A 13,552-nucleotide genomic window follows, 5' to 3' on the forward strand; every position below is an offset into this window, starting at 1 on the left:
CATGCATGAGAACAACATCTGTTCGGAACGACTGTTTGATCACATCGGTAGCTGATGAAAGACCTTTAATCAGACTAACATTCACAGGGCCGCAAGGCCAGACGGATTACAAGGACAAGTACTCAGAGCATGCAGCTTGCAAGAATCTTACATTTCAACCTCTCTCTGACCCAGTCTGAAATACCTACATGTTTCAAGCAAACCACCATAGTCCCTATGCCCAAAAAAGGTAACCTAAATGACTATTGCCCAGTAGCATTCACATCTATAGCCATGACATGTTTTGAAAGGCTGGTCATGGCTCACATCAACACCATTATCCAAGACACTTTGGACCCACTTCAACTCAGATACCACCTCAACAGATCCACAGATGATCTCTACTGCACGCCACACTGTCCTTTCCACTTGGACAAAAGGAACACCTACACGAGAATGTTGTTCATTGACCACAGCTCAGCGTTCAACACCATAGTGCCCTCCAAGCTCATCACTAAGCTAAGGACCCTGGGACTGAAAACCTCCCTCAACAACTGGACTTCCTGATGGGCCGCCCCCAGGTGGTGAGGGTAGGCAACAACACACCTGCCACGGTGGCCCTCAACACGGGTGGATAAAATTGGATTTGTATTACATGTAACCCTGTCAATCAATACCCATAGTCCAGTGGAGGCTGCTGAGGGGAGGACGGCTCATAATGATAATGGAACAGAGCAAATGGAACGGCATCAAACCATGTGTTTTATGTATTGGATACCATTCCATTGATTCAGCTCCAGCCATTACCACGAGCCCCTCCTCCCGAATTAAGGTACCACCAACCTCCTGTGGCATAGTATACGTTGGTAACTTCCTGTTTAGTTTCAAGATATTTTCTGACCTTTTTTTCTGAGGGTTTCTTCGATTTTTTATGTAGAATCTGTCCAATCGAACAATATACTGACGCTCCTTCAGGTGTCATAAGTGCAGTTGAACCATTTGTTATTCATTGGTCCTTTTCACAACAAGACGATTGATTAACGGTCCAAAGGTGATAAGAGTATGGAAGACACGTATCCACTGTCCCCTCCCATCAGTCCAGCCAGGCAATTCATAAACTTGATCTCCACTTGGAGAAAAAGCATCAAGACATTATTTCCCTTTGCTTCTAGCCCAGCATTTGGTTTGCAACAGTGGGGGTTTGCATAAACCTTGCTGCCCCTCCGACCTCGGCAACTGTTGTGACTTCTGGCTATGGATATTCAAGATGATTTGATCTAATTTAACTCATGTGGTAGTCCTATCCAAATGAATCTAAGAGGGGCACCATTAAGGGTTTTAATATAGACTGAATTAACTCGATCAGTAGTTATCATTAACCGGTATACCATCTAACCCTCTATCAACAACAGTGTTAATCAACAGTCAATTGATTATGTTCTCATTCTGAATGGTTGTCGAGCACTAAAACATCCAAGAACCCAATGTCTTGCAAATGAACTCAATGCCACAAATAATTCATTCAAGGTTTTATTTACTAGACTAAATAAGTTGGAAAATTCAATAGTTAACAGATACGATCTAGAGGCAGGGTATACAAGATACAGCACAGTTGTCTAAGGGATCATCTCCACAGGTCAATTAACCTCCGTACCCAACAGTAACATGGGGAGGGGGGAACAGTAACACGGGGAGGGGGGGAACAGTAACACGGGGAGGGGGGGGAACAGTAACACGGGGAGGGGGGGAACAGTAACACGGGGAGGGGGGGAACAGTAACACGGGGTGGGGGGGAACAGTAACACGGGGAGGGGGGAACAGTAACACGGGGAGGAGGGGAACAGTAACACGGGGAGGGGGGGGAACAGTAACACGGGGAGGGGGGGGAACAGTAACACGGGGAGGGGGGGAACAGTAACACGGGGAGGGGGGGGGAACAGTAACACGGGGAGGGGGGGGACAGTAACACGGGGAGGGGGGGAACAGTAACACGGGGAGGGGGGGAACAGTATCACGGGGAGGGGGGAACAGTAAGAAGGGGAGTGGGGGACAGTAACAAGGGGAGGGGGGGGACAGTAACACGGGGAGGGGGGGGACAGTAACACGGGGAGGGGGGGGACAGTAACACGGGGAGGGGGGCAACAGTAACACGGGGAGGGGGGGACAGTAACACGGGGAGGGGGGAACAGTAACACGGGGAGGGGGGAACAGTAACACGGGGAGGGGGGAACAGTAACACGGGGAGGGGAACAGTATCACGGGGAGGGGGAACAGTATCACGGAGAGGGGAACAGTATCGGGGAGGGGGGGAACAGTATCACGGAGAGGGGAACAGTATCACGGGGAGGGGGGAACAGTATCACGGAGAGGGGAACAGTATCACGGGGAGGGGGGAACAATAACACGGGGAGGGGGGAACAGTATCACGGAGAGGGGAACAGTATCACGGGGAGGGGGGAACAGTAACACGGGGAAGGGGGGGAACAGTAACACGGGGGGGAAACAGTAACACGGGGAGGGGGAACAGTAACACGGGGAGAGGGGAACAGTAACACAGGGAGGGGGGAACAGTAACACTGAGAGGGGAACAGTAACACGGGGAGGGGGGAACAGTAACACGGAGAGGGGAACAGTAACACGGAGAGGGGAACAGTAACACGGGGAGGGAGGGGAACAGTAACACGGGGAGGGAGGGGAACAGTAACACGGGGAGGGAGGGGAACAGTAACACGGGGAGGGAGGGGAACAGTAACACGGGGAGGGGGAACAGTAACACGGGGAGGGGGGGAACAGTAACACGGGGAGGGGGGAACAGTAACACGGGAGGGGGGGAACAGTAACACGGGGAGGGGAAACAACACTACTTTTGATCAGAGCTGTAGGTTTATTTGGTCATTAAGTAGTGCACTATATTAGGGAATAGGGAACGCAGCTCGGTGTCTGTATGAACAAAGTCCAGTTCCCCTCGTCAAAACACCTGAGAACCCTCTCACCTACGTGGCTGCTTCCAGCTGTACTGCTTTAAGGACCCGCTTTCCAGTTCTCTCCAGTTCCTACACTCAGAACACTGGGGCTGTGAGCCAAATGGCTCCCTATTCAGTGCTCTACCTTTGACCAGAATCCTATGGCCCTAGTGCACAATTTAGAGAATAGGGTGCCATTTGGGGCATAGCCCCGAGGTTCCTCTCACCTGGTTTGCTGCTCACACTTGTGCCTCTTCAGGGACCCACTCTGACTGTAGCTCCTACAGCACTCTGTGCATTTGTACGGCTTCTCTCCTGTGTGGACAACCATGTGCACTTTACGAGACGCCGAAGTGATGAAGCACTTGTCACACTCGGAGCATTTGTATGGTTTCTCCCCTGTGTGTCTTCTCATGTGCTGCGCTAGATGCCCACTCTGACTGTATCTCCTACAGCACTCTGTGCATTTGTACGGCTTCTCTCCTGTGTGGACAACCATGTGTACTTTACGAGACGCCGAAGTGATGAAGCACTTGTCACACTCGGAGCATTTGTACGGTTTCTCCCCTGTGTGTTTCATTGTAACGTGGTCTTTCAGTTGGTACCCCTCGTTGAACTGCTTCCCACAGTCCTGGCAAGAGAACAGCGTTTTCCTGCTGTGTTGTCGCCGGTGGATCATAAGGGTGTGCGGCCGGGCAAAGGTCATGGGACACTCTGGGCAGGACAGCGGGCGCTCGCCGGTGTGGCTCAGCCGGTGATACTTCAGACTAATGTAACGGACAAAACTCTGGCCGCACTCCGGGCACAAGTACGGTTTATTCCCACTGTGGGCCGTCATGTGGCTCTTCAGGTGGTCGGAGATTTTGAAGCTTTGGCCGCACTGGGGGCAGACGTAGGGCCGTGCGTCGCTGTGGAACCGCATGTGTCGAGTCAGGTTGGATTTGAACGTGAAGGTCCTGCCGCATTGGAGGCAGGCGAAGGGGCGTTCCACCTCGTGGATTGGTCGGTGCTCGTCTAGACTGCCTTTCCGGGAGAAGGTTTTATGGCAAACCTCACAGGAGTGCGGCCGGTACTGGGTGTGGCTCCGGGAATGAAACTTAAACTGAATTTTGGAGAAGAACTTCTGGCCGCAGTCTGGACACGGGAACCTGGGGACCTTCTGGTTGTGAGGCCAACATTCCAGGTCAGACCGCAACGCAGCCGGATTGAATGGCTGAACGGTAGACAACTGCAGCTGCCTCCCATCATCCTGGTGGTACAGGGGGGCATCCTTCATCTTCATACCCAAGTGATGTGCATCTGTCCTGGGGTCGCTCTCTGTAGGTCCCCTGGTGTTAACCATCTCTGGGTCGTAGCTCTCTGTCTTCACAGAGTTCAACCAGTGTTCATCACTTCTTGTACCGATAGGCAGCTCGTCCATCTCTTGTTTCACCTGGTTTAGAATAAAAGAGCTTTATTTTCCCAGAGGAAACTTAAGTGATAGTAAGATACGTCAAGATATCTAGTAAATATATACAGTGCATTCGGAGAGTATTCAGACCCCTTGACTTTTTCCTCAATCTTACATTAGCCTTGTTCTAAAATTGATTAAATACACCCCCCCCACCCCCAATCTACACACAATACCCGGTAATGACATCACAATACCCGGTAATGACATCACAATACCCCATAATGACAAAGCAAAAACTGTTTTTATTTTTTATGTTTGTAAATGTATTAAAAAGTAAAAAACTATCACATTTACGTAAGTATTCAGATCCTTTACTCAGTACTTTATTGAAGCACCTTTGGAACCTTTGGTAGTGATTACAGCCTTGAGCCTTCTTGGGTATGATGCTACAAGCTTGACTCACCTGCATTTGGGGAGTTTCTCCCCATTCTTCTCTGCAGATCCTCTTAAGCTCTGTCAGGTTGGATGGGGAGTGTTGCTTCACTGTTATTTTCAGGTCTCTCCAGAGATGTTCAATCGGGTTCAAGTCCGGGCTCTGGCAGGGCCACTCAAGATCATTCAGAAACTTATCCCGAAGCCACTCCTGTGGTGTCTTGACTGTGTGCTTAGGGTGGTTGTCCTGTTGGAAGGAACCATCGCCCCAGTCTGAGGTCCTGAGTGCTCTGGAGCAGGTTTTCATCAAGGATCTCTCTGTACTTTGCTCTGTTCATCTTTGCCTCGATCCTGACTATTCTCCTAGTCCCTGCCGTTGAAAAACATCCCCACAGTATGATGCTGCCACCACCATGCTTCACAGTAGAGATGGTGCCAGATTTCCTCCAGACGTGACGCTTGGCATTCAGGCCAAAATAGTTTGATCTTGGTTTCATTAGACCAGAGAATCTTGTTTCTCATGGTCAGAGTCCTTTAGGTGCCTTTTGGCAAACTCCAAGCAGGCTGTCATGTGCCTTTTACTGAGGAGTGGCTTCCATCTGGCCTCTACCATAAAGGCCTGGTTCGTGGAGTGCTGCAGAGACGGACGAATCTTCCAGGAGGACAACCATCTCCACAGAGGAACTCTGGACCTCTGTCCGAGTGACCATCGGCTTCTTGGTCAGGACTCTTGGTGGTTCCAAACTTCTTCCATTTTAAAATGATGGAGGCAACTGTGTTCTTGGGGACCTTCAATGTTGCAGACATTTTTGGTACCCTTCCTCAGATCGGTGCCTCGACACAATCCTGTCTCGGAGCTCTATGGACAATTCCTTCGACCTCATGGCTTGGTTTTATCTCTGACATGCACTGTCAACTGTGGGACCTTATATAGACAGGTGTGTGCCTTTCCAAATCATGTCCAATTAATTGAATTTACCACAGATGGACTCCAATCAAGTTGTAGAAACATGTCAAGGATGATCAATGGAAACAGGATGCACCTGAGCACAATTTTGAGTCTCATAGCAAAGGTTCTGAATACTTTGTAAACATTTCTAAAAACCTGTTTTGCTTTGTCATTATGGGGTATCGTGTGTAGATTGATAAACATTTTTTATGTGGAAAAAGTTTTAAAAATGTGGAAAAAGTCAAGGGGTCAGAATACTTTCCGAATGAACTGCAGCTGCAACATTCACACAGATACAAATGGTATAAAAGATCTCAATTACATTTTCATTTAAAAGCTACAAGTTTAAACCTACCTCTTGTTTTGCTGCGTCAGGCCTCAAGATGGAGCGGGAGAATTTGAGAATGATCTTGGGTTTGTTTTTGCTTCCCTTCGGGCCGTGCTGATGTCTAGAAACTACTGATACCTGGCTAGAAACACTTTCACTGTCAGCAGAGTTGTGTCCATTTCCTGTGGATTGTTTCTTTCCTCTGCTGGTGGTGTTTTTCTTCTTTGTTGGTTTTCTACCTGGTTTGTTGTTCTTCTTCGGGTTGTTCTGGTTAAGTCTGGGAGCACAGAGAGACAGTTGATCCTTTGTCAGTCTGTGGAGTCTCAAGATGGGTAAAGAAACAGCAGCGGACATCTTGAGTTGATTCAGGTTAACGCTATGCAGAGAATCTCCTTCCTCCATTTTGAGTTGATTCAGGTTAACGCTATGCAGAGAATCTCCTTCCTCCATTTTGAGTTGATTCAGGTTAACGCTGTGCAGAGAATCTCCTTCCTCCATCTTGAGTTGATTCAGGTTAACGCTATGCAGAGAATCTCCTTCCTCCATCTTGAGTTGATTCAGGTTAACGCTATGCAGAGAATCTCCTTCCTCCATCTTGAGTTGATTCAGGTTAACGCTATGCAGAGAATCTCCTTCCTCCATCTTGAGTTGATTCAGGTTAACGCTATGCAGAGAATCTCCTTCCTCCATTTTGAGTTGATTCAGGTTAACGCTATGCAGAGAATCTCCTTCCTCCATTTTGAGTTGATTCAGGTTAACGCTATGCAGAGAATCTCCTTCCTCCATGTTGAGTTGATTCAGGTTAACGCTATGCAGAGAATCTCCTTCCTCCATCTTGAGTTGATTCAGGTTAACGCTATGCAGAGAATCTCCTTCCTCCATTTTGAGTTGATTCAGGTTGACGCTATGCAGAGAATCTCCTTCCTCCATGTTGAGTTGATTCAGGTTAACGCTATGGGGAGAATCTCCTTCCTCCATCTTGAGTTGATTCAGGTTAACGCTATGCAGAGAATCTCCTTCCTCCATTTTGAGTTGATTCAGGTTAACGCTATGCAGAGAATCTCCTTCCTCCATTTTGAGTTGATTCAGGTTAAAGCTATGCAGAGAATCTCCTTCCTCCATTTTAAGTTGATGTAGTTAACCTGGGCAGAGAAACTTGTTCTGTTAAACTAACGGCCTTCATATCAGTAAATGTTTCAAACTTCCAGGGTCTTATTGCTCTAGGCTGGTGCCATGTGGGTAACTGTGATGGCTTGTCTTCTCCTTATAAGACCGCTCTAGGCTGGTGCCATGTGGGTAACTGTGATGGCTTGTCTTCTCCTTATAAGACAGCTCTAGGCTGGTGCCATGTGGGTAACTGTGATGGCTTGTCTTCTCCTTATAAGACAGCTCTAGGCTGGTGCGATGTGGGTGATTGTGATGGCTTGTCTTCTCCTTATAAGACAGAGCTGGTCATCATCTGTAAGAAGTAATGGAGAGACATGTAAGAATAAAGAAGAATATCAACTAGACAAAATCCAATTGACAAAATCAGAATAAGGGAATCCAAGGCCTGTTCGCCCCGCTATTATCCAGAAGGTGAGGTCCATACAGGTGCATCAAAGCTGGGACCGAAAGATTGAAAAACAGCTTCTATCTCATGGCCATCAGACTTTTAAATAGCCATCTCTAGCAGGCCTCTATCCAGTATCCTGCCCTGAACTTAAGTCATTGTCACTAGCTGACTATCACCCAATTACTCATCTCTGCACCTTAGAGGCTGCTGCCCTATGTACATAGACAGGGAACACTGGTCACTTCAATAATGTTTACATACTGTTTTACCCATTTCATAAGTACAGTATATTCTAGTCAAGTACATCTTATTCAACTATTGCTGTACATACAGTGCCTTCAGAATGTATTCAGACCCCTTGAATTGTCCACCTTTTGTTACATTAAATCCTTACTCTAAATTGAAGAAAAAAATATACTAAAATCCTCAGCCATCTACACACAATGCCCAATAATGACAAAGCAAAAACAGGTTTTTAGAAATGTTTGCAAATAAATAAAAATGTATTTACAAAAGTATTCAGACCCTTTGCTCTGAGACTCGAAATTGAGCTCAGGTGCATCCTGTTTCCATTGACCATCCTTGATGTTTCTACAATTTTGATTGGAGTCCACCTGTGGTAAATTCAATTGATTGGACATTATTTGTAAAGGCACACACCTGTCTATATAAGGTCCCACAGTTGACAGTGCATGTCAGAGCAAAAACCAAGCCATGAGGTCGAATGAATTGTCCTTAGAGCTCTGAGACAGGATTGTATCGAGGCACCGATCTGAGGAAGGGTACCAAAACATTTATGCAGCATAGAAGGTCCACAAAAACACAGTGGCCTCCATCATTTTTAAAATGGAAGAAGTTTGGAACCACCAAGATTCTTCCTAGAGCTGGCCGCCTGGCCAAACTGAGCAATCTGGGCCTTGGTCAGGGATGGTCACCTGACAGAGCTTTAGAGTTCCTCTGTGGAGATGGGAGAACCTTCCAGAAGGACAACCATCTCTACAGCAACAACAAATACAGGTGTGCCAAGCTTGTAGCATCATACCTTAGTCATTATGTGATATTGTGTGTAGATTGAAAACGATTTTAGAATAAGGCTGTAACCTAACAACATTTGTAAAACGTCAAGGGGTCTGAATTCTTTCTGAAGGCACTGTATATGGTAGAGACATAGAATTTGGACTATCGTTTTTCTGATGCAATTCTCTATTGAACATTGTCATAAACATTGAATTAAATAATGTTTGAACACTCTACAGTATCCTTCGCTCCCACCTGCCGAACACTTGCCTTCACCGTCGTTAACAGAACTGCGGGAAAAGATTGCCCAACAGGTGGAGGTGAATTGACACTGGCTAGCTAGCTACTTTTGTCACCCCTGCCTCTTCTTATTTATCTGTGGAATACATTCCTACCGTATGAGAACTGTTTGCTTGCCAAATGCTAGCCAGCTAGCTAATATTTAGAATGAAACATGTTTGGCTACAGTTATGGTAGCCGTTTTACAATCGCTTTAGCTTTGCTTTCTAGCTTGATGGTTAGCGCCAGAGGTTAGCTATAGTATTTAGCTACTGCCAACATGTTGTTGTTGTCGTGTAATTATCATATTTTGCCTGGTCCACTGCAGAATGGATGATGGCATTTGAATACAACTTGGGAAAAGGGATTCCGGACACATTTAAATCTAAGTATAGACACATGCAGTGGTGTGTGTTCATGGTTGCCAAGGGAAACCACCCTAAAAAATTGACCGAGAATTTTTTTTTTTTTTTAGCTTTGTCTTTTCATAATTTTCCTTCAATTTGCAAGAGGCTGAATGTATCTCACCCGAGAAAGCATCCAAGCAAGTGAAACAGTGCCCCCCTGTCCCTGTATGTGTAGGCCATCTATCTGATGCTGTCTGCTCAGAAAGACTATGACATTGATGCTAGCCGTAGCTGAATGCAAGGGAAGCCAGCAAGCATTTGGCCTCCCGTGATTAAAAAAAGTATAAAATAGTAGCCAAACAGCATTGAGCTAAACTGAGTGAGCTCAGCTGTGAATGGTCCTGGCACACCAAAAAAAAGGGTCAACGGATGCCAGTTTGGATTTGGCTTCACTCCTATCACATCAAGAGAAATAAGTAATTGACAGAAACAACATGAATTGTTGCATCTCGTTGTGTTGTTGGCCTTCGGTGTTCTAGCTAGCTAGATAAAATTGGCCTGTTCCTAAATTAGACATGGATGGAGATAGGGATTTGGACTTGTGGTTTTACTTAATTCTCCATACTGGCCAATGATTATAAGGATGGAAGTTCAATATGTAGCTAGATGTAGAAGGCTAATGTTAACTAGCTAACATTGCCCATGAAAGGAAGTTAGGATGATGAGCCAGCATTTTAGCCAGGTAGCACAGGACAACAAAAAATGAAAGTGTTTACTGTATGACCGTCATAGACCGTTTCATCAACATGGAAAACGAAGAGGAAGGCATTGTTCTCTAGAACTGGGGAGAGTCAACATGTTTTTCTACTTGCATGATAGCACACACAAAGCAGAACCATGGACTGCCACATCATATTTAGCTTACGTTGATTGAACAAAATGGTTTTTCAATACCTTTTATTGTCACTGTCCTAGACTAATAAGCACACGTGATTTGATGATGTTGACCTGGTGCTGGAATAGTGGAGGCCGCTCCTGTTTTCTTTGCGACTTGCGGTAACTCTCCGTGGTTCTAAATTCAGTAGTTGTTTAGTAGTTTGAAAATGTGGGAAACATTCATTTGCTTGACCATGCTGTAGGTCAAGTAAGAGTTTGTTAGATGCAATATGCTTTGTGGACTTGTGAATGGTTTTGTGATGAAACAAAGGTGTGGTTGAATATTCTGCCACTGTCTTCTTATTGAGGCAAGGCATATGACCTAACAGGTTTTAGAGCAAACAATGCAATCATCACAACACATAGGTTGCAATATGTGTCATATACATGTCATAATGGCCATAAAAACACGGAAATGGTTCCAAAGGTTTTTCCGCCATTCATTTCTCACATTCAAATGAATTGTGTGTTTGGTGTTTTATTATTTACCTTTATTTTACTAGGCAAGTCAGTTAAAAACAAATTCTTAATTTCAATGACGGCCTAGGAACAGTGGGTTAACTGCCTGTTCAAGGGCAGAACGACAGATTTTGTACCTTGTCAGCTCGGGGATTTGAACTTGCAACCTTTCGGTTACTAGTCCAATGCTCTAACCACTAGGCTTACCTTACGTTTTGATAGCCTTGGAATTCTCTCTTGGACAAGGGGAGTTTTATCACTATATTCACCTCAATTTACTCCCCAAAATGTGCTATGCTAATTATTGATAAAAGTTATCTTGTCCGAGAGACCGTTGTTATCAAAATGTCACGCCAGGGTAAGCCTACACGAAACACTGACCTTTTATATGAAGTAGTTCTAAATTCCCAGATGGAAAAATGAATTGTGAAAAAACGATTGGAACCATTTCCAGGTTTTATGACTCATGAAGAAGGAGCAATGAGACAGATGTATAAATGTGGATGTATAAATGTGAAGCTTGGTGTTTCCACTCACTACCAAATACGGAATTACAATTAATATGAGGAAATCAGTCAATTTAAATAAATTCATTAGGCCCTAAGCTATGGATTTCTCATGACTGGTAAAACAGATATGCATCCGTTGGTCACATTAGATTTGTTTAAAAAATGGGCCTCAGGATATCGTCACAATATGTTTGTGCAATCAAATTGCCATCGATAAAATGCAATTGTGTTCGTTGTCCCTAGCTTATGCCTGCCCATACCATAACCCCATCGCCACCATGGGGCACTTTTCACCACGTTGACGTCAGCAAACCGTTCGCCCACTCAAACGCCATACATGTGGTCTGTGGTAGTGAGGCCGGTTGGACCTACTGCCAAATTCTCTGAAGTGAAGTTGGAGGTGGCTTACGGTAGATAAATGAACATTAACTTCTCTGGCAACAGCTCTGGTGGACATTCCTGCAGTCAGCATACCATTTGCACGTACCCTCAAAACTTGAGACATCTGTGGTGTTGTGTGATATAAGTGCATGTTTTCGAGTGGCCTTTTATTATCCCCAGCACAAGGTGCACCTGTGTAATGATCATAATCAGCTTGTTGATATGCCAGACCTGTCCAATGGATGGATTATATTGGCTAAGGAGAAATGCTCACTAACAGTGATGTAAACAATAGTTCAGCAAATTAAAAATGGGACCAACAGTTTAATGCGTTTATATTTTTGTTCATTGTATGAGCAGAACTGTCCGAGTCTATATTCAAGTAATACAAATAAATTACCATCGACCACGCCCATAAATTGGGGGAAACAATAATTATTTCCCATTCACCACCATCTTCGACGTTGATTTTACAACAATAACAAAACATGTTCAATGTACATGGAACCAGATAAAAACTCCCGACCTGCGGTCGCAAACAAGGAAATAAAGCCTGTGTGCCTTCAGTCTATTCGCCATTGGAGAGTGGGAAATGCAGGGAGCAGGTGTCCAAGTACAGTAGGCAACACGTAGCTATGTGTGTGAAAAATATGTGATCACAGGTAATAGATTTAACTTGTTTAGTATAGTTCATGTGTAACTCCACTCGCTACTTGTAGCTGTATAGTCTATGTGTTGTTGGTCGTGGTTTGATTATGTCCCGGTCGGAAGCTAGCTACAGTAGCTAGCTGCTAACGTTATTAGGTGAAAAGGGGCACGAGGGAAGCCCTAAATTATTAAATTTGTCTAACCAGGCAAGTCAGTTAAGAACAAATTATTATTTCCAATGACGGCCTACCCCAGGCTAAACCCGGACGACGCTGGGACAATTGTGCGCCGCCCTATGGGACTCCCAATCACGGCCGGATGTGATCCAGCCCGCATAGACAACAACTGCATTAACTGTCAAGTCTAGAAACGGACAGTCTACCTGCAGAGACGGAGGCAGCAATCTTCAGCGGGTATGAGTGATCCGAGTTGGTCCGACAAGCTAGTACATTTATCTCTGAGAAATAATTACGATCCCTGTTTGTAATAAACACTGTTATCCATACACAGGGTTGCCAGGTCATGTGAAAAACCTGGGCAAAAGACCTGAAACGAGGACAATTTTTTTTTTCACATCAAGAGATGAGTTGTAATAAAGCATTTTCCCATAACGTTATTAGCCTATTAACAAGGAACATAGACGTAACTACATGCTAAATGTGTTATGCGTGAAGCAACGCAGAGTGCCTGGATAAAACCTTATTGGACATATACTACAAACCTCCGGGGTGCCTTATTGCTATTATAAACTGGTTACCAATGTAAAAGTTGTCATACCCATATGGTATATGGTCTAATATACCACAGCGTTCAGCCAATCAGCATTCAGGGCTCGAACTCGGGTTATAATTGTAAATAAATCACTTTTGTGCATAACTATAGATCAATACACATAGTTTGAGTGATGAAAGTTGGACAATGTTCAGGGACGGAGGATCTACAAATCTGAGCGAGAAACACTTGGATGGAAAAAAAAACCTGAATGTTTGGCTATTTTCTGTCAATTGTGCTGTTCGTATGAAGCCAGATGTTAAGATGACAAACTGTTATAAATTGACCATTTGTGAGATTGCCTTGTCATTTTAATAAGCAAAGGCTACAAACTAAAATCTGGGGTTATGATTGTAATTCAACTTCGCCATGGTTTGCTTAGATGCAGGTATTTGCTTAGATGTATCCTATAGCCCCTGATAGGCCTACATCTAATTTCAGATAGTCTACAGTAGACCAGGCAAAATGTAAACTGAACAATTTAGCGTATTGCTTAGTTCAAATTAATACTCATTTATTCTACATGAATAGCTTGGCGATTTGAGGTAAGAAGTGCTTGTGTTTCCCTATAACCTGCTGGGAAATTTATTTTTTTAAGAGAAATGC

The 13,552-nt window shown here is 44.8% G+C and overlaps 1 protein-coding gene across 1 annotated transcript; it reads right to left on the reverse strand.

Annotated features, from left to right (window-relative positions):
• Positions 1-2,791: 2,791 nt before the first annotated feature.
• Positions 2,792-13,244, reverse strand: LOC116358896 (zinc finger protein 37). The gene is made up of 3 exons (XM_031811210.1): positions 12,558-13,244; positions 6,072-7,503; positions 2,792-4,374 (listed from the first exon to the last, which is right to left on the reverse strand). The coding sequence occupies exons 2-3, from the start codon at positions 7,164-7,166 to the stop codon at positions 3,166-3,168; spliced, it is 2,304 nt and encodes a 767-aa protein (XP_031667070.1). The 5' UTR covers positions 7,167-7,503; positions 12,558-13,244; the 3' UTR covers positions 2,792-3,165.
• Positions 13,245-13,552: the final 308 nt, after the last annotated feature.

The sequence above is a fragment of the Oncorhynchus kisutch genome, unplaced genomic scaffold (assembly GCF_002021735.2).
Source record: "Oncorhynchus kisutch isolate 150728-3 unplaced genomic scaffold, Okis_V2 Okis01b-Okis20b_hom, whole genome shotgun sequence".
In the NCBI taxonomy this organism is placed as follows: Eukaryota; Metazoa; Chordata; class Actinopteri; order Salmoniformes; family Salmonidae; genus Oncorhynchus; species Oncorhynchus kisutch.

What these genes read in the sequence shown, in the direction of transcription:
- LOC116358896 (XM_031811210.1), bottom strand. Translation starts at nt 7,166, where the DNA reads ATGGAGGAAGGAGATTCTCTGCATAGCTTTAACCTGAATCAACTCAAA. An exon ending in CTGACGCAGCAAAACAAGAG is followed by an intron (nt 4,375 to 6,071) that starts GTAGGTTTAAAC and finishes ATTCTAAACCAG; the next exon opens with GTGAAACAAGAGATGGACGA.